Source organism: Coffea arabica, chromosome 4c (genome assembly GCF_036785885.1).
Source record: "Coffea arabica cultivar ET-39 chromosome 4c, Coffea Arabica ET-39 HiFi, whole genome shotgun sequence".
In the NCBI taxonomy this organism is placed as follows: Eukaryota; Viridiplantae; Streptophyta; class Magnoliopsida; order Gentianales; family Rubiaceae; genus Coffea; species Coffea arabica.
In genome coordinates, this window is record NC_092316.1 from 14,303,676 (window position 1) to 14,322,916 (window position 19,241).

Sequence of the window (19,241 nt, forward strand, 5' to 3'; positions counted from 1 at the left end):
TACTGCTGGGCCTAGAGTTGGATTCGCCTGTCGCGCGCCTGAGCTGCTGGATGGCGCCCGCGCGGTGTGCGCGCACGGACTGCGCGCAAAAGCTGCGCGCCTGGGTACTGGAGTTCTCCGCGCTCGGCTGCTGGCGTCGACATGCAGCTGTGCGGCTGGAGTGGCAAGCGCGCTGGTGGAGATCGAGTGCCGGCAGCGAGGTGAGGTGCGGTGGCGGCGGGCAGCGAGGGGCGGCGGCGTGAGGCGCGGTGTGGAGCGGCGCCGGGCAGCAGATAGCAAGTGAGAAGCGGCGGCCAGGGGAGCAAGGAAGAAGAAGAAAGAAAAAGAAAAGAAAGGAGAAGGAGAAAAAGATTAGGGCTCCGGGTTTTTGAAAATTTTCCTTTCTTCTTTTCTTTTTTTCGTTCAAGGGCAATTTGGTCTTTTCAACTTTTTTTTTTTTTAGCGTGACCACCTGGCGCGGGCACGCTCAACTGCCATAGAGTCCGCAGATCCTGATCGAAAATTTCTTCCCCTCAGGCGTGACCACATGGCGTGAGCACGTCTAACTGCCTTAGAGTCCGCAGAACCTCGCCTTCCAACCCTTTTCCTCAGACGTGACCACCTGGCGTGGGCACGCCTAAATGCCAATTTCCTGTCACCAAACACCAAACTATTAATTGCTACCACACCTAACTAAAACTTCAAAAATGCATGAAAACTGAAACAAATTGTCTTGGGTTGCCTCTCAAGTAGCGCCTCTCTTTACTGTCTTTGGCTAGACATGGCCAAAACCCTCAAGCATGATAAAGTGGATCTTGGAGGTGTTCAACTTCTACTTCTTCAACATAGAAACCCTCATAATAAGGTTTGAGACGATGGCCATTTACCACGAACTTTTTCTCAGTTTTTAAACTTTGGATCTCCACTGCACCATAATGAAACACATTAGAGACGACAAATGGACCAATCCAACGGGAACGCAACTTATCGGGAAAAAGTTTAAGCCTTGAGTGGTACAAGAGGACTTTTTGCCCCACTACAAAAGTTTTCGTAGAAACCTGCTGATCATGAAAGATTTTACTCTTTTCCTTATAGATCGTGGCATTCTCATACGCTTCATTTCTTATTTCCTCTAACTCTTGTAGCTGCAATTTCTTTTGACCCCTGCTTCATTTAATCCCATGTTACACTGCTTCACTATCCAAAACGCCTTGTGTTCGAACTCCACGGGAAGATGGCAAGCCTTACTGAAAACAAGTCTATAAGGAGACATCCCAATTGGCGTCTTATACGCGATTCTATACGCCCATAGTGCGTCTTCTAGCTTTAAACTCCAATCCTTCCTATCCGGACGCACCATCTTCTCCAAGATCGACTTGATTTCCCTGTTTGACACTTCGGCCTGACCGTTTGCCTGCGGGTGATACGGTATGGATACCTGATGGAGTACACCGTATCTTCGAAACAAGGCAGTGATAGTTTTCTTGCAGAAATGTGTCCCTCTATCACTTATTACAGCTCTTGGCATTCTGAAACGGACAAAGATATTAGATTTTAAGAACTCTGCAACCACTCTAGAATCATTAGTACGGGTGGCTTTGGCTTCCACCAATTTAGAGACATAATCTACAGCAAGTAAAATGTATAGAAAACAAAAAGATGAGGGAAAAGGACCATAAAATCTATCCCCCAAACATCAAAAATTTCAACAAACAACATGGGGGTTTGAAGCATTTGGTCCCTACGAAAAATATTCCCCACCCTTTGACACATATCACAGGATTTACAGAATAAATAAGCATCTTTGAACATGGTAGGCCAGTAAAAACCACTCTCCAACACCTTGCGAGCTGTTCGTTTGGGCCCAAAATGCCCTCCACATGCAAACGAATGACAGAAATTTAAAATGGAGTGAAATTCAGCTGCACTTACACACCTTCTGAGCACTTGATCCGAACATTGTCTCCAAAGGTACGGGTCGTCCCAAATGTAATATTTGGCCTCACTCTTCAACTTGTCTCTCTTGGCCTTTGGCCACCCTGCAGGCAATTGATTAGTCACTAAGAAATTTACTAAATCGGCATACCAGGGTACAGACGAGTTAATAGCAAGTAGTTGCTCCTCTGGAAATGCCTCCCTCGATGGTGGCTCCTCCTTATGAGCAAGCAGGCGGCTCAAGTGATCAGCGACTAAATTTTTTGCCCCACTTTTATCCTTAATCTCCAAGTTAAACTCTTGAAGAAGCAGGATCCATCTGATGAGCCTTGGTTTAGCATCTTTCTTTGTCATCAAATATCTCAAGGCTGCATGATCAGAAAAAACTATTACTTTTGCATCTAACAAGTAAGGTCTAAATTTTTTTAGTGCAAAAACCACAGCTAGCAATTCTTTCTCCGTTGTAGAGTAGTTGAGTTGAGCTCTATTCAGCGCTTTGGATGCATAGTAGATTGCATGTGCAGCTCTGCCTATCCGTTGCCCCAGCACCGCTCCCACTGCATAATCACTCGCATCACACATTATCTCAAATGGGAGGCTCCGGTCTGGAGGTTGGATAACAGGTGGTGATGTCAATGACTCCCGCAGCCTGTCAAATGCCACCTTGCACTCTTCGGTGATGTCATATGCTACATCTTTTTGCAACAGTTTGAACAGGGGCGCTCCAATTTTTGAGAAGTCTTTTATGAATCTCCGGTAGAACCTTGCATGACCCAAAAAGGAGCGCACCTCCCGCACACTTGCGGGGTAAGGTAAAGCAGAAATAATATCGACTTTTGCCTTGTCTACCTCTATACCTCTGGCCGACACTACATGCCCTAAAACAATGCCATGATCTACCATGAAATGACACTTTTTCCAATTTAACACTAAATTTGTCTCAATGCACCTCTTCAAAATTAAGGCTAGATTATCCAGGCATTCATCAAAACTATCTCCATACACACTAAAATCATTCATAAACACCTCAATAATCTTTTCTACATATTCAGAGAATATACTTATCATACACCTCTGAAAAGTTGCTGGGGCATTGTAGAGGCCGAAAGACATCCTCCGATATGCAAATGTACCAAAGGGGCAGGTGAAGGTAGTTTTCTCCTGATCCTCTGGTGCTATTGCGATCTGAAAATAACCAGAGAAACCATCAAGAAAATAATAATAGACACGGCCAGCTAACCTTTCTATCATCTGATCAATAAAAGGTAGAGGGGTAGTGGTCCTTCTTTGTCACAGCATTCAGACGCCGATAGTCAATGCACTGGTGCCATCCTGTGGGTTTCTTCACCGGCACCATCTCACCCTCTTGGTTCTCTTTAACTGTTACTCCCGCCTTTTTCGGGACAACTTGCACTGGGCTCACCCAGGGACTATCTAAGATGGCGAAAATGATCCCCACTTCTAGGAGTTTAAGTATCTCCTTCTTCACCACTTCCATCATCAGTGGGTTCAATCTCCGTTGCGCCTGCCTCACTGGTTTTGCATCCTCCTCAAACCGGATCCGATGCATGCATAAAGAGGGGCTAATTTCCTTGATATCTGCTACGCTCCACCCAATTCCTCCTTATGATCCCGAAGAAAACGAATTAGTCTGTCTTCTTGCCCTGATGACAGGTGTGCAGATATGATGACTGGCAGTGCCTCATTGTCCCCGAGAAAAGCATACTTCAAATGCTTTGGGAGAAGCTTGAGGTTCAACTCAGGCGCCTGCACAATAGAAGGCAACAATTTTGCCTGAGTTTCTGGTACAAAAACAGAAGTAAGCTCATACCTTGGAGAAATTGATAGGAGCGAATGCAGTGCTCCAACAGCCCGGTATAACTCATCACTCAATTCTACATCAGGAGTTGCTCCCAACTCAAGATGTTTGGCTAATGCCACTGCCAGTGCATCAACCCCATCCAATTCAAATATTTCCTGTACAAGGGGCTCGACAACACTTAAACCATAAACAGAGTTAGTCTTATCTGGGTACTTCATCGCTTAAAAAATATTAAAATTTACAATTTCTCCATCAAACTCCATCGACAAAGTACCCTCATTTACATCTATTTTTGTCCTAACAGCACTTAAAAATGGCCTATCTAACAGAATAGGAGACAGATTTAGTGCCCTTTCATCCCTCATGTATAGGACATAGAAATCTGCAAGAAAAACTAACTCATTGACCTGTACCAAAACATCTTTAACTAACCCTTCTGGGTAAGCATTGGTACGGTCTGCAAGTTGGATTATAATGCCTGTGCCTTTTAACGGGCCAAGATTTAGAGAAGCATAAATTGTCTTAGACATAACATTAATTGACGCCCCCAAATCCAACATTGCTTTCCTAATTGGAGTACCTCCTATCTTGCAGGGAATGGTGAACATACCTGGGTCTCCACATTTTGGTGGGAGTTTTCTCTGGAGTATAGCTGACACGTTTTCTTCCACCGCCACTCGTTCATCTCCCCTTAACTTCCTCTTGTGGGTGCACAAGTCCTTCAAAAATTTAGCATACTTCGGTATCTGTTTGATTGCATCCAACAGGGGAATGTTGATCTCCACTTTTCGAAACACATCTAAGAGCTCTTTTTCCTTCTCTACCTTCTTTGTCTTTTCCAACCTGCAAGGAAAAGGGGATAAGTTAGAGCTAATAGTGAGTGGAGAGGTGGAAGTTACCTTAGGATCCTCACGAACACGTCCTTACTCCTCAATTTCCTTTTCTATCTCCTCCTCGCTTTTTCTTTTTGAATTTTTCACTTTAGGCCCTTCCAGCTCCTTGCCACTCCTCAGCGTCATGGCACTTACATTCTTGGGATTCACCTCGGGCTGCGATGGCAGTTTCCCACAAACGTGGGACTCCAAACGGTTAATAGCGGTTGCCAGTTGGCTTATCCGAGCTTCTTGGTCCTTCTTGTCCGCTTTGATCTCCTGATGAAGTTGAGTAATAGTTGTGGCCAAGCTTTTGACTAGGTCGTCCAAGGAGCTTCCTGAATTGGAGGACGAGGGTTGAGATTTTGGTTGTCAAGGCTGGTGGAATCCTGGTGGACGATTCGGGAATGAACCTTGTTGCCTGTTCCCATTACTGAGATTGGGATGGTCTCTCCAACGGGGGTTGTATGTGTTGGAATACGGGTCATACTGCCTGCGGGGTGCGGGCACGCCTCGGGCCATATTTACCTGTTCCGCCCCGTCCTCTTGCAGAATGGGGCACGAATCCGTGTAGTGGTCCATGCTGGTACAGATTCCACACACTTTCGCTCGCGGTGTGTCTCTCATGGCCAATTGCCTGACAGCAGACGTCAACTCTGACAGTTGCTGCTGGATGGATGACGTCTCTGCCTCATTGACTCTACGGGTAGGATTGCTCTCACGGAAGCCGAACTGCTGAGAGTTTTCTGCCATGGCTTCAATAAGGTCCCACGCTTCCCTCGGTGTCTTGTTCGCCAGGGCTCCTCCACTCGTAGCGTCAATAATACTCCTGTCAGTTGACTGGAGTCCCTCATAGAAGTACTGGATCAACAGTTGTTCACTAATCTGATGCTGTGGGCATCTAGTGCACAACTTGTTGAACCTTTCCCAAAAATCGTACAATGACTCCCCGGAGTACTGCTTGATGCTGCAAATCTCCTTCCTCAAACTTGCAGCCCGGGACGCGGGGAAAAATTTCTCTACGAATTTCTTTTTCAATTGTGCCCACGTGGTGATACTACCTGCAGGCAGGTAGTATAACCAATCCTTCGCTGCATCTTTGAGAGAGAAGGGGAAGGCTCTCAGTCTTATTTACTCCTCAGTGACCCCAGGAGGTTTCATGCTAGAGCAAACTATTTCGAATTCCTTGACATGTTTGTGGGGTTCTTCGCCAGAGAGACCATGGAACGAAGGCAGGAGCTGAATCAACCCCGATTTCAGCTCGAAAGAGGTATTTTCAGCCAGAGTTGGGAACGTGATGCACAAGGGCTGATGAGTCAGGTCTGGGGTAGCCAGCTCCCTTAATGTCTGGGTGTTGGCCATGCTAAATTCGTTTTCTACTGACTCGTTTGCAAAAGACAAGTGCCCTTCTTTTCGTCTCTTGGTTTCTTGTCTTCGCCTATGCGCTGCCTTCTCAACCTCAGAATCGTATATCAATTCACCTGTGCGAGAGGAACGAGGCATAAACTAGCAAAAATACCAAGAAAAATAAAATAACAAGAACTAAATAAAAGAAAACTGAATTCGAAAAGAAACAAATAATTTCGATGCCAGTCCCCGGCAACGGCGCCAAAAATTGACAGGTGCCGAACCTGTGCAATAATAATAAATAAATCCTAACTATCACCTGAAACAGTCAGTAATCAATTCGAGTACTGGAGCAGGGACTCTAGGTGTGCAATGGGTTACTTGATTCACTCTGTTCCCGAAGAGTTTGCTTAATCCGATATACCTGAATTAATTATTTAACTGAATTCCCTAACTAGTAGACAGTGATAAGTAGGGTCGTCTCCTCAGGGACTAGTAAGATATTTTGTTTCTTTTCAAATCAAGATTAATGGAGGGGTTTTGGTATCAAAAGCCAACTAAACAAATTAAGTGCAGAAAATAATTAATTAGGAGAAATAACTAAGAGAAACTCTAGCCAAGGGTATACTTCAGAAATGGTTCATGCACTGATCATTGATGCAAAAATAATCCCAGCATTTATTAATAGATTGGTTATAGTTGTCATGCACGCGATAAACAACCAACCCTTCCTTAATTTGTCGATAGCTAAGGTACGACCGTTAGCTATTTTTCTAACCCGAAAACAACCCTAAGTACGACCGTAGGATTTAATTTTTAGATTGCATTATTAATTAGAAAGGCCCAATCCTAACTAACAAACACGCTACGATGGTTTATTCAAGCCAGATCAAATATTCCCCTGACACAAATCCAATTATGTCAGTTGCTACTAGGATAGAGATAACGAACAATTACGGATTCAATTACCCCTATATAGCAAAATAGCCTATGTGAATAATTAATTACTGCGCACTAACCAATCATACACAAGGCTATAGCGATTAAAAGCAAGGAATATGTAAATATCAATAAATGAAGAGAACAATTAGCAATGGTTTAGATCTCACAGTATTAGTTGAACCAATTCATCAGTTGCCCCCTTGTCTAGAATTAGGGGTTTAGTTCCCCATGATTTGATGACAGGCCGCGCGTGTGGAGTTTGTGAAAGTTTTCAGATCTATTTTTCCCCTGCTTCGGTCGACACCAAGAGGAAACACCAGGAGATTTCTTATTGCTGCCAATTTTCCTCTAAAGCATACGTCGGATAGTCTCCCAATTTTTGGTCAAAATTGAGTAAAGAGAAAACCCACAAAGTCCACAATGGCGGCTGCACTTTGCTTTCTTTCTTTTCTCACAAAAGAGACATACGAGAGATTTTGTTTCAATTCCTAGACTTCATGGGTCAAGGCTAATCAAAATTGACAAGCATCCCAAAGTCAACAAAAGTGGCTATTGCCTGCTGCCTCTCTCTCTACAAAGCTGCGGCTCTCTAATCTCCTTTTTGAGAGCCAAAGAGAAAAACTCCCTCCTAACCTAAGCCGCGCGAGAGATAAATACAATCCCCCCACAATAGCCGAAAAATTGTTACTTGTTTTAAAATTGTAGCCAGACTCCCTAGAAATATATTAAAATAAAATCTATTACAATTAGGTTTCTTCAGCTTCTCAAACGGGCCCCACGTCCGATGAATCTTCTAAAAGTTGAATTTGAGCACTTTTCAGCAACCATTCCTGCAATTAGCACCAAAACAAAATATCAGTAGAATCCACCCAATTAACGAAAATATTTAGCCAATTAATTGTGCAATAATGCCCAAAATACCCACTAAAATGCAACCTATCAATAATAATACCAAAAAAAGGAGAGATAAGAAGTACACTGCATTGCCAATTTAATGGCAGCATAACTTTAATTGTGACTAAACCAAAAGTAGTCATAATACTTCTAGCAGTTTAATAGTTAGAACAAGTTTAGAAAATTGCCAAGATCTGTCACAATTTTCAACATCAATAAAACATATAAACTTGCACATTTTTCTATCCTTTTCAAAACATACAAACCTACACATTGTTTTTTTGTCTTTTTCAGAGAAAAAGCGAGTTGTTAATCCATCCATTTAAATCCTTTTTAATAGCATTACAAACAGGTGATAACATTATTTGCCAAATAGTTTGAGAATACAAATAGCAATATTAGATAAAAATATAAACTGCCATGTTTGCAAATGTACATGTACAAATTCGAAACCAACCATTTGTTTGATCGCAAAAATATCTTCTTAATCAAGATTGAATTTTTTAACAATTTTTTTATCAAATCACTCTCAGGTTAAAAGTCTCAATTTTGACTTCCACCACCAATTGCACTTCCTTAACAACAGCAATCAATTCAGCTACTTGAGTTTATAAAAAATTATCAACTCCTTTAGCCAAATAGTCATGATATATCCAGTTCCACATCTAGCTTATATTATCATTAGGACAATAAAAGTGATAAAAAAAAATTCATAGAACCAACTTAAGCAAATGATTTTAAAATCTAATTATGCACTTCTTGTCTTCTCAAACTATCATACTATGAAAATAAACCACCTATCATGGATACAAGTCAGTAACCCAAATGAAGAGATTATACGAAATATTTTATTCATATCCTGAGTTGGTAGCCCTAACAATTCCTTTATATATCATCGTTCCCATCTAGAAAATAACCATTTGTCGCTATTAAGAAATTTTAAATAAATCAAAATATGAAAATATAATTATCTATCTATAAATTAAGAGACTTTGATTAATTTTAAATTCAATAGACCTCTCTATTTCCTTCCTAGTCATCATTCATCTTTGATCTTCACTTGTCAAATTCTTCCTCCTTCGTTCCAGCACTATAAGCCTATTATCAAATAACAATTTTAATAAATGAAAACTAAAATTGGAATGAATTTCAGTTGAGGAAAAATTGTTATCTTCCCTCAACAAAAATTGCTATCTTCCCTCATCCACTCCAACAACAAAAACCATTCATTTAGTTAATTATGGAAATTTTGGAAAAAAAAAAATGCATCAACTAATTCAATAGAAAAAACAAAAGCAGAGTAAACGATTAGGGTGAAGCAAAAAAAGAGGAAAAAAATGAAAAGAGTACAGAGTGAAAATTGAACGTGCAAGTGATAGTGTAGATGAGGATGAAGGTTCTTGTGGTTGTTGTCTTTTGCCAAAAAGGAAAGAGGAAATGAGGGGAAAAAAGAAAACCAAAAGAAAAAGGAAAAAAAATATAGATAGCTTCCTCAAAGGATTAATGAGCCACATGTCAAACTAGATGGGAGCCACTTGGCAGTCATAGAGACTGCTACAGTAATCTCATTTCTTTCTTATGTAATAAATAGGTATAATAACCAATAACGTGAACCTAAAGTATCATCACAAATTGTTAGTACTTAATATGGGAACATTTTACTAATTAACCAAACTCAATGAACAGACGATAGTATTACCATAAACATGTTTTAGACGGTAACAAGTTCCTTTGTCTGATTCCAGCCTAAAATTTGAAAGTTACATAGGTTTATTTTAAAACACCTCCATTCGAGATTGAAGGTTGTTATCTATAATTAACTTAAAATGCTACCGTGCAATGTCAAGTCCAAGCTAAGTTTCTAAGCTTGCACATTGCTAATTAGCATAGCTTGCTGGAACAATGTTTCAATTTTTTAACTCGTTGATTCAAAGGTTTAGGATGGGAAAGCTCTTAAGCAAATGCGAGAAAGAATAGTTCGACCCATTCCTCCAAAGAAAAACTAGAGCAGAATTCTACAACTGCTAGGTGGTACTAAAGTGATCACAACTTGAGATATATAAGTCGGATGAATATGAATCTTTTATCATTGGAAACTAGACTCAGAATAATATAACTTTCATGAAGTGACCATGGACTGATTCAATTCATATCTTCGTCATATTTGCCCCTTAATTTACTGTAACTTTTTTTCACAGATAATCAGGCTGGTGTGGTTTTTCTTTTCAAGTTATCAGAACTCGATCTGCAAAAATTGTATAGCTATGAAGCTTGTAGCAATGGAAACTGCAGCTAATGTATTAAGTATGTCATGGGGCAGTCTAATTAACATCCCAAAGGGCCTGAAACACACTACAAATTTATACTATCATTTTGAATGTCATTGTCAAATTCCAGAGATGTAAAGGTCGTATGCCTATGATTTTTAAAGATTCAGAAATTAGACTCAGAGTCCTTAAACTCTCATGAAGCAACCAAGGTGCAATTAAGAACTTAACTCACTTGAAATCACACGTCAATTTGGGACGACTTTCTGTCAAAACCATACCAGGCTGATCAAAGTCTGCTGTTTAAGCCCCTATAGCTTGAGTAATAGAACTGATATAGCTATGATATTTATACAGCTGGAAACTAGAAGCAGACAACTAAACATCTCTCAAACAGTTAAACCAAAATTTTAATTAGAACCTATTCGAAATTGACTGAGGACAGAGCATCATCAATTCAGGAGCCGTTCACCACCCAGCAGAGCTGATTTTCAGCTAATTTTGAAGCTGCACCAAATTCTTTATGCATAGAACTAGTGAGAACTTTTATATTGACAGAAAGATCCATGGCTCTAGTTTCATTCAAATCAAAAGGTGAATGATTCCGATATTTCTACACTATGTTAGTCTATCTCCCAAAAATGCTCAAAGCTGAGTGCCACTCCTGCCATTACGGGTTCCAAATTCGAAGTTTTGGTCACGAATTTCAAATGATGTTTCACTTAAAATTCTCATGACATTTCATCAAGAACTCATGTATAAAAACTTTTAAAGAACAATAGACCAGTTACATGATAAATTAGCGAAAAACTGCTCACCTCAATTTGATAAGTCTCCTCACGATTCCGATGCTATCCGCAACTCCATCAACTCCTAGCTTGCTCTCCTTGTTATTCTCTTTCCTAGTCCGATTCTATACACATAATTTTCAAGATTGTAGTCTGAGAATAACATGCTTCTTCATCCCTGCATCTTAATATCCTACCAGTTTTTCCATTCCTTTTTGGAGCAACAAAATTGCAGCAGTAGCAGCACAGCAGTACTTCAATAAATCAACATAGCCCAAGTTATCTTTGTCGAAAAGCTGTAAAATTAGTGCCGCTAGGAATTAGAATCCAAGTGCTACAAATCTCCAGAAGGCATCATTTTTCAATTCAGATTATAAGCTAGTCTAGATTAAGCCACAAGTGACTACAATTTTCCAGTCATTAGCTGTGCAGGTCATGATTTCCAGCCAAATTTGTGATTTTCTGGTGTCTATAGAAAATGAACCAGAGCTGGAATTTTATATCGTTGGAAATATCTTTGAATCTTTCCTTAAGGTTCTTGAAAGTTTGATGATACCCAGCTGTGCTCTGTGTCTTTCCTCACGGTTCCTGATTCTGTTCATTCAAGTTTGATAACAGAAGAAAGAATGGTAGCAACATCTGGGTAGATATCAGGAACTTTTCTTGCACTTTGGCCCTCCAATTACTTGTCCAATTACTAACCACACTTGTACTTAATTCTCAATTTAGGCAGAAAGTCTGAGTATTGGGGTAAAAATGGTAAAAACGGGCCCCTCTCAAAACATTGAACATTGAATTTTAGCTTGGGTAAATTAGAATATTGTCATCAAAGTTTCAAACTATGCATTTAGGCCCAAAAAATTGAAGGAGAGGTCAACTTGAGCTCTTTTGGATTGAACAAATTGGTCTTACAAGTCAATTGAGCGAGAAGAAAAATAAGGAAGATTTCTAAAAATCAAGTTATGTGCAAAAGGGTCGATTAGGATAAACTCTGTCAATAAAAAGTACGAACACATATTTTCTCAATTTATTTGCATAATTTAGTAAAATCTAAATAATGGGGTTTCACAGTATATATCTAAATTTGGTGATTACGGGACAATTTGGCAATATGGCCAAATGTTCTCTTTTTTGAAATCCTTAGCTCACTATTTAATCTTTTAATTATGTAATATAAACTTCTAGAAGAAATTATTTATTTTAATGACTTATTTATTGCTATTAAAAGGATTCTACTTGACTATATTGACCTATGTACCCCTCTTCTTCCTCAATGAATGTTGATGGGTCAGAAAGTGCCCAGAGTTGCGATATATTTGCACCATTTGTACATTCTTCTCATCCTTGCTAACACCTCTTAATTGGAAAACCTAACTTAGGAAAAAATTGTAACAGTCCCTTATCTCCCCTAAGTTATAGGATAAAAATCGATTAACTTAAAAATAATGCAATTCGAGTATTAAAAATAATATTCGGGTACCAATGAACCTTGTTCCAGCTGAACTACAAAACAAAACAGACGTTCAAAAGAAAACAGGACGGAATCCAATTGCCAATAGGAACGAATTAATTATCAAAGAAAGCCCGCAATAAGAACTGACTACTAGCTATTCATATTCTACAATTAACTTACGTATGATAGTCTTGGGTAACTTGATTCAAAATCTAAATGTAATTCCTGCATCCCTGTTTTTTGCTCATTGTTTCTAGATTTCACTTGGATTTATTTTGTTGGTTTTCTTGTTCGTGTTCCTTTTCTCTTTAGAAATTAAAATTCGAGTAATTTCAATACAAATAGTATAATTCTACTTCATAAGGAGATATAATTCAATTGATATTACACAATTACCTTCAATAATGTTAAAACAGGCATTCAAATATGCATGCATGCCATAGTCTGATCATCTTATGATAAGGATATTAAAGGAAAGAAAAACTAAATCAATAAATTATATTGATGCTTTTGATATAGTTTTTCTTGATGCTTTTCATATAATATAATCAAAAAATTAATTTTATATACACCAACCAACAGTGTATGCATTATCATGATTAGATTAATTAAATTTTCGTTCTGCTGCTGTCTGTCGAGACCAAAGTGAAACAAATCGCACCTCCGAAATCAATCCCTTCTGGTCCAATCCAATATGTCTGTCACTGATGTAACAGTTGGGCTGCTGGCCAGAGTATCCAACCTGGATCATCTCAATTGGGCTGAGCTACTATGTTTGCAGCAATTGCTGAGATGGAGGGGAGGGCCGATGTGCCTAAAATTTTAATCTCCCTACTAAAGGAGCACAAACGCAAACTGCAAACTGAACCAAGAATGGACAGTAAATTAATAGGAGAATAACATTTTTTGAATTATTGTTTCTTTAAAACATTTTTTACTACAAAAACATGATGTACGTGAAATAAACGCACATTATAAAAAAATACTTACGAAATATTCAATAAAGCTGTTCCAAACAATATTTTAATCACCCTTTATCCATATGAATCCCTTTTGGTTTTTGGGAAAAGTTCTTGTAACATGTTTCCATCTTCTTTTTCATTACGCATACACTCTTTCTAAAATCTCATCCGAACAATGCAACTTAAATAGAACCCTCAGGAACCTTTGTATTATCGTTCATCATTATGTACTGATGGAAAAAGATTGGATTTAATTGATCTTGCCATGTTTCATTATATTTTTATCAGAAAGAGAAAAAAAAGCGTTTACCACATTCAGAGGAAAGTTGTCAAAATGTCAAAATCGTGATAGCAGACCCTCCAGAAAACCAGAATGCCCAAGGTGGGGATCACGGGAATTCAAATGAAGAGAGTTGTTCAAATTCCATCCCAGATTATACACCAATTATTACAGGATCCAATTAATTTATGTCTTAGAAAACTGATTTTCTTCACACCTCTTCTCTCTACCGTTCTTCCTCTGGAGAAGCCAGAATTAACGGAATCAACCGTGAAGAGATAATTAAGCTTCAAAGAACAAGAGAAGATACCACCCTGAGTAGCTAGCTCATTGGTAATTCTGTTCTACATGGAAAATTTCCAGCTCTCTTAAATATCAAGCAATTTGGTTTTGGGAGCGGATACTCCTGAACAAACATGAATTCCTCGGTCACTTGAGCAGAATGGTCATGCCCATAGACATCAAAAGGATACATGGCTATATCAGTATCCTAGATTGGGAAAACTTGAAAAATAAATACATACCAAGCATGCGAGGTGTAATTAGGCATCTTTGTTGAATAGAGTCGAAATCCATTCACCTAACATCTATTTTTACAAATTCCTTTTATCTACAGCGAGAAGGAAAATTTAATCTTGATTATACCACTAGGGCTGTACAGCTTCAGAGTTATTTGCAGGAAAGGAAAGTACCAATCGATATGAAGATCAACTGGAGTCACGGATGCATAAACTGTAACCACATATGAGAGAGTTGAAGGCAAATGCAAAAAATGCCAGGAAGGATATGCTAATAGATGCAGCAGCCATCTCTGTGAACTCATCTTTACCCCAATTTGACACCCAGTCATCCACCCTGGTTGCTGATGAGGATGATGCTGACATTATAAGATATGCAAGTATCTGCGAGTGAAATGGATAAAATCCTTTCAGAAAGCAAAGGAAGCATGTTATAATTATCCCAAATATGCAGCAACCATAGATAGCAGCATTAAGTAGAGGTTGACAATACTTGTATAAAGGAGCCTCAACAAATTAATGTGTACAAGTCAGGTGTTTGAGGCATGTTTTTGAAAAACTTACTGTAACAGTGTATATGAAAAATTTTTACTATAAATTTTTTTTGAAATATTTGATATATTGTATAGATGAGATGTTTTTTGAGTTATTGTATATTACTATAGCATTGTATTTGAAAAACTTGTTATTGAAAAAATGGCCAATCCAAATGGAGGAAATTTACAAACAAACATTCTTGAAGGCACATTTGGAAAGATAATTGCTAGCAATCGAACTACTAAACAGGTCTTTTTCCTGCTGAAATTTACGTATATCGCTCCTTTTGAACTTGCTTTGACTAAAATAAAATTGAAGCACTGAATGCCAAAAACAGCCTTATCTGAACAGACCAAAAATCAGACCTCAAAATTTGTTTGTTCCAGAACAGCAGAATCAGCCCTCAAAAATGGACAGAATGATGCAACTACAGGAACAAAAGAAGTTTTATTCTGGATATTTTTCATCATTCGAGAAATCATACATTTTCAGCGGTAAGATATAAGTGAGAAGCAGAAAAATAGCACTCCCCAAGACTCTAGCAAGTAGGTGACATTGATCTTACTCTGAACCAAATATTAGTCAGATCACTTATAATTTAGCTCAAGCAGACAATAGCTCGGTCAATCCTTTCCCATACCAGCCTTTATTCAACTAGTAACAAACATGCAAATTAACAATCCAAACAAACAAACAAAGAAGAGAACACACAAGATCACCTGTAATTACATCGTAAAGAGCAAACATTTACTCATGAAAGGGGTGAAAAGAAAATCACCATATGAACATTGTGAAGAACAGTACATGAACATTACTTGCCTGATCCATGAAGAAATCAAAGAAGTAACGCAGTGGGCTCGAAATGACATGATTTCCAGTAGCCAAATAATAAGCCGAACAACAAGCTTGGAACCCGGAATATACAAATCCAATCACATTTACCCCAACCAAGTACCTGTGCCAAAAAAATTTGATCTTTACTGTAAAATAAACTTAATAAAATCTACCAGGTGCTTACATGGTTGCTTGAGCACAGAATTTTTTACAGTTAACGTTTGATGGTAATGTAAGTATAACTCATGGCAAATTCTTCCTCCATTCATTCTTTGTTTTTTCTTATTTGAATAAACAATTTATACAGTAGAATCGATTCAAAAATAGCGGAGAAATAGAGAAAGAAATGGAACCTATATTCTTTATAGCGATCAAAAGAATCACCACTCCAACCCTGAGTTTTATCAGCAGCCATAACTGAAAAAGCAATCAAGCACAAAATCACCTCACAAATCCTAAACCCTAACGCCGATTTCTTCACCATCACATGCCTATTCGACATCCACAAATTCCGATCAACCTCCTCCACGGACCGCCGCTCTCCGCCGACCTCATCACGTTCGCCTCTCCGACCGAGCCCCATCTCCAACTTCTCCACTCCCGGCTGCACTCCATCTCTCACCGACCGGTTAAACATCATCATCCCCTGCGACGGATTCCCAGTCCCGTCCTTCCCTCCTCCGTCCGCCGTCAAGGGAGTCGCCGGAAAACTCGAATTCTCCGACCATGGCTTTTTCGGTGACCGGAGAGGGGAGAAGTACTTATCAACCGAAACAATTGCTTTAGAATCGGAAGGGGATTTGAAAACAGGGTCGTCGGAGTGGAGTGGCGAGATTGATCGGAGTGGGGAGTGGAACGAGTCGACTTGAGATTCGGTATCCGACATTGATGTTGATCTAGTGCTCTTGTGACTGTCACTCTTGAAGATTTTTCTGGGCGTTGTGGTGGAGGAGGAATTGGTGTGGTGGTGGTGGTGGTGGTTGGCGGCGGTTGGAGGGGTTGAACTTGGGTTTGGACTAGGACTTGGATTTTCCATTTTTTTTCTTTATTTAGTTATTTGGATTGTTCTGTTTTTGAAGGGGAAATTTCAAAAGTTGGTTAAGAATTTCAGAAGTGGGAACTGGGAAGAAAGAGAAGAAGTAAATGAGAGCCTTTTTTTTGGGTTGGGAAGTTGGGTTCTTCTTTTGAGTTTGTGGGGAACTTTGGAAAAGAAAGTGGGATAGCAAAGTGTGGGGCTGTGCACTTTGTGGAAGCCTTGGGGAAGTTTCAAAAGTAATGAGAAGACTAGTTTGTCCCTTGAATTATGTACTTGTTTCAATTTAGTACCTCAGTTCGATTAATAGTTAAATGTAATTATAGAAACTTTTAAATAGTAGATTATTTGAGATAAATTTTTTTTAAAAAAATACTGTATATAATGTATGTGAGATAAAAAGTTAATTGGAAGATGTGTTGATGATACAAGCAAATAAACTATAATCTAAACAAGTGTTTTTTGAAAAGTAAAATCACTTGTGAAGATAATATGATGTTTTAATATATGTTAGTTCACAACGTTAAATCTTGTAATTTTTTCTTTTTATTTTGACACACTTGACGAATGATAGATTTCTAATGAAAATTAATGATCGTACAAATTAAAAATAGTCCCGTTAATGTTTTGGTAAGAAAGAAAAAAGGGGAAATTGTTATTGGAATCTAATGCTGTCTAAATTGTTCAAAATAGTCTATGAGCAAGAGTCAACACAAATAAAATGGCTCTATTGATATTCACATAGAAAGAGAAAAAGTAAATTGTTCGAAATAGATTATGAACGTGGGTTATCACAAATCAAATGGCTTCGTTAATATTTGCAAAGTAAGAGAAAAAGTGAAATTTGGAAACTAATGCAGTGAAATCTGAAATCTGGATCCCAAAATACATGACTATGGGGGGCAAAGTAGAATTAAGTTCTCGTTTTAAGAAAATAAATTTGTTTTGAGTAAAATTTGGGGATAAACTACAATCGATATTAAGTTGAGGCCAATGGTGAAAAATTCCCTCGCCAGCAAATCAAATTTGAGGTTTTATTAGGTACGGGAACTGGTTGACTTTGACCATTGAGTAAGACCCATCTGACTATAAAGTCTTGTCAAATTCTTGCAAATTTGATACCGACCGTTGGATGTGGAATTTTGTTTTGCTTTCATGACAGGAAAAATCATATTTTAACATTACTTCAAAGAAAATCTTCAAATTGGATCGAGACCTCGCCAAGTCAAGCTTCAAAATCGTGGATTTTTTTTTTTTGGGAAATAAACGATGGATATATGATTTGTTTTTGTAATATAAAGAAATTTATGGCCTGTGCGAGTTCCATATTAATCTTTCTTTAGTAATAATGGGATTGCAAATCTCAATGCATGACAAAAAGTCGGCCGGTGTTTGATAATCTAATTGAGTACTTAAATTTAATAGGGTTAGATTTTAACGTGTTTATATACTTTTGATAATCGAAACTAAAATATTTGAATTAATTAAGTAGCATTGAATTTTCTAAACAGAACTTTCTCCAAAAAATAAATGATAAGTTATTCAGTTATTATATAATATGATATACACTCAAATATATCAAAATTAAGATTTAAAACTTCTCACTTACACTCCCTCCCCCTAAATCACCCAACCCATCTCTCTCCCCTCAAATTTAGTACTTAACAGTTCAATAACTTAATAAATTCAGATTTCGAATTTTACACTTCAGATTTCAGTTTTCAGAATTCAGTTTTATCAAATGTTGTATAATTCTAATCGTGCATCATATGAAGAACTAGAACAAACAAGTAAAAAAAAAAAAACTTTTATTTCATTTAGAATCAAGTTTTTGTCTATATATTAAAAAAAGATAATAAAGTTTTCAAATATTCATTAAATATATTATTGAACTATCATTTTATCTTTTCAATCGTGTATTTATCATGTACCCATCATACACAAAAAACATTGGATCCCAAATATTATTTTATTTACCTTACAAATACAATTTTCAATCGAACTTTGAATATTTTAAACCATTTTAATTCACATAGATCACATTATTAAAAATGCTATAGTGATTATTTTTCTATGAAAACATCTTAAAAAAAGTAATCGAAATGGTAATTGTATGTCAGTGGATCCGTCTTTACAGGATGGTAAAGTGGATCCGTCTTTACTGGATAGCAGCTGGCCCAGATTCCTATTGAATCTTGTGGAAGTGCGGATTCTTTTCTTTGTATAGGTTAATGATGACTTTGTTATGCTTTTGTCCTCGTTCCGGAATCGTCGAAGGTTCTTTTGCTTTTCCCTTGTAAATAACTTGGATGAACTGCCATCTGGTGGTACCATTATTTGCCAAGGAGAAAAGAATAATACCCAAAAATCTTCAAGAATACTTATTTGGGAATAAGTCCTAACCAAGCTAGTAATAGAGTAGGGACCAATCTTATCTAAGATTTTTTTTTTTTTTTTAACTTTAATGAGTTTGAATGCAAGTCAGGTGTGTATGAAACACATTTTATATTAATAGAGAAATATTTTGTTATGCATTCAACTGTTCTAGTATTAAAAATCTTTTGACTATCAATAAGGGTATAGGAAAAAATTTCTATAGAGTTATTGTTCACTTTAAACCACTCAATGATCTTCTGCAAACCAAAAAAAAAAAAAAAAAAAAATTGAACACCCCTCCTGAAAATATGTCAATGATTTTTTCGCTGTCATTAACGATGTATAAATAGAGTTTTGTTGTTATTCGAACATTGAGAACAATTCACTAAGAATTTGGGAGCA

The 19,241-nt window shown here is 37.9% G+C and overlaps 2 protein-coding genes across 3 annotated transcripts; both read right to left on the reverse strand.

The window, feature by feature from the left end:
- Nucleotides 1-3,957: 3,957 nt before the first annotated feature.
- On the reverse strand, nt 3,958-6,111 carry LOC140004702 (uncharacterized). Its single transcript, XM_072044842.1, has 4 exons — nt 5,829-6,111; nt 5,137-5,669; nt 4,724-4,887; nt 3,958-4,579 (listed from the first exon to the last, which is right to left on the reverse strand). The coding sequence occupies exons 1-4, from the start codon at nt 6,109-6,111 to the stop codon at nt 3,958-3,960; spliced, it is 1,602 nt and encodes a 533-aa protein (XP_071900943.1).
- A 7,960-nt stretch (nt 6,112-14,071) lies between these two features.
- On the reverse strand, nt 14,072-16,655 carry LOC113738526 (CASP-like protein 4A3). 2 transcript variants are annotated; one of them, XM_027265764.2, is made up of 3 exons: nt 15,784-16,655; nt 15,416-15,551; nt 14,072-14,443 (listed from the first exon to the last, which is right to left on the reverse strand). In XM_027265764.2, the coding sequence occupies exons 1-3, from the start codon at nt 16,464-16,466 to the stop codon at nt 14,249-14,251; spliced, it is 1,014 nt and encodes a 337-aa protein (XP_027121565.1). In that variant the 5' UTR covers nt 16,467-16,655; the 3' UTR covers nt 14,072-14,248. The 2 variants fall into 2 exon arrangements, with proteins under 2 accessions (XP_027121565.1, XP_027121566.1); XM_027265765.2 differs by having other exon boundaries at nt 14,279-14,466.
- Between the last annotated feature and the right edge of the window lie 2,586 nt (nt 16,656-19,241).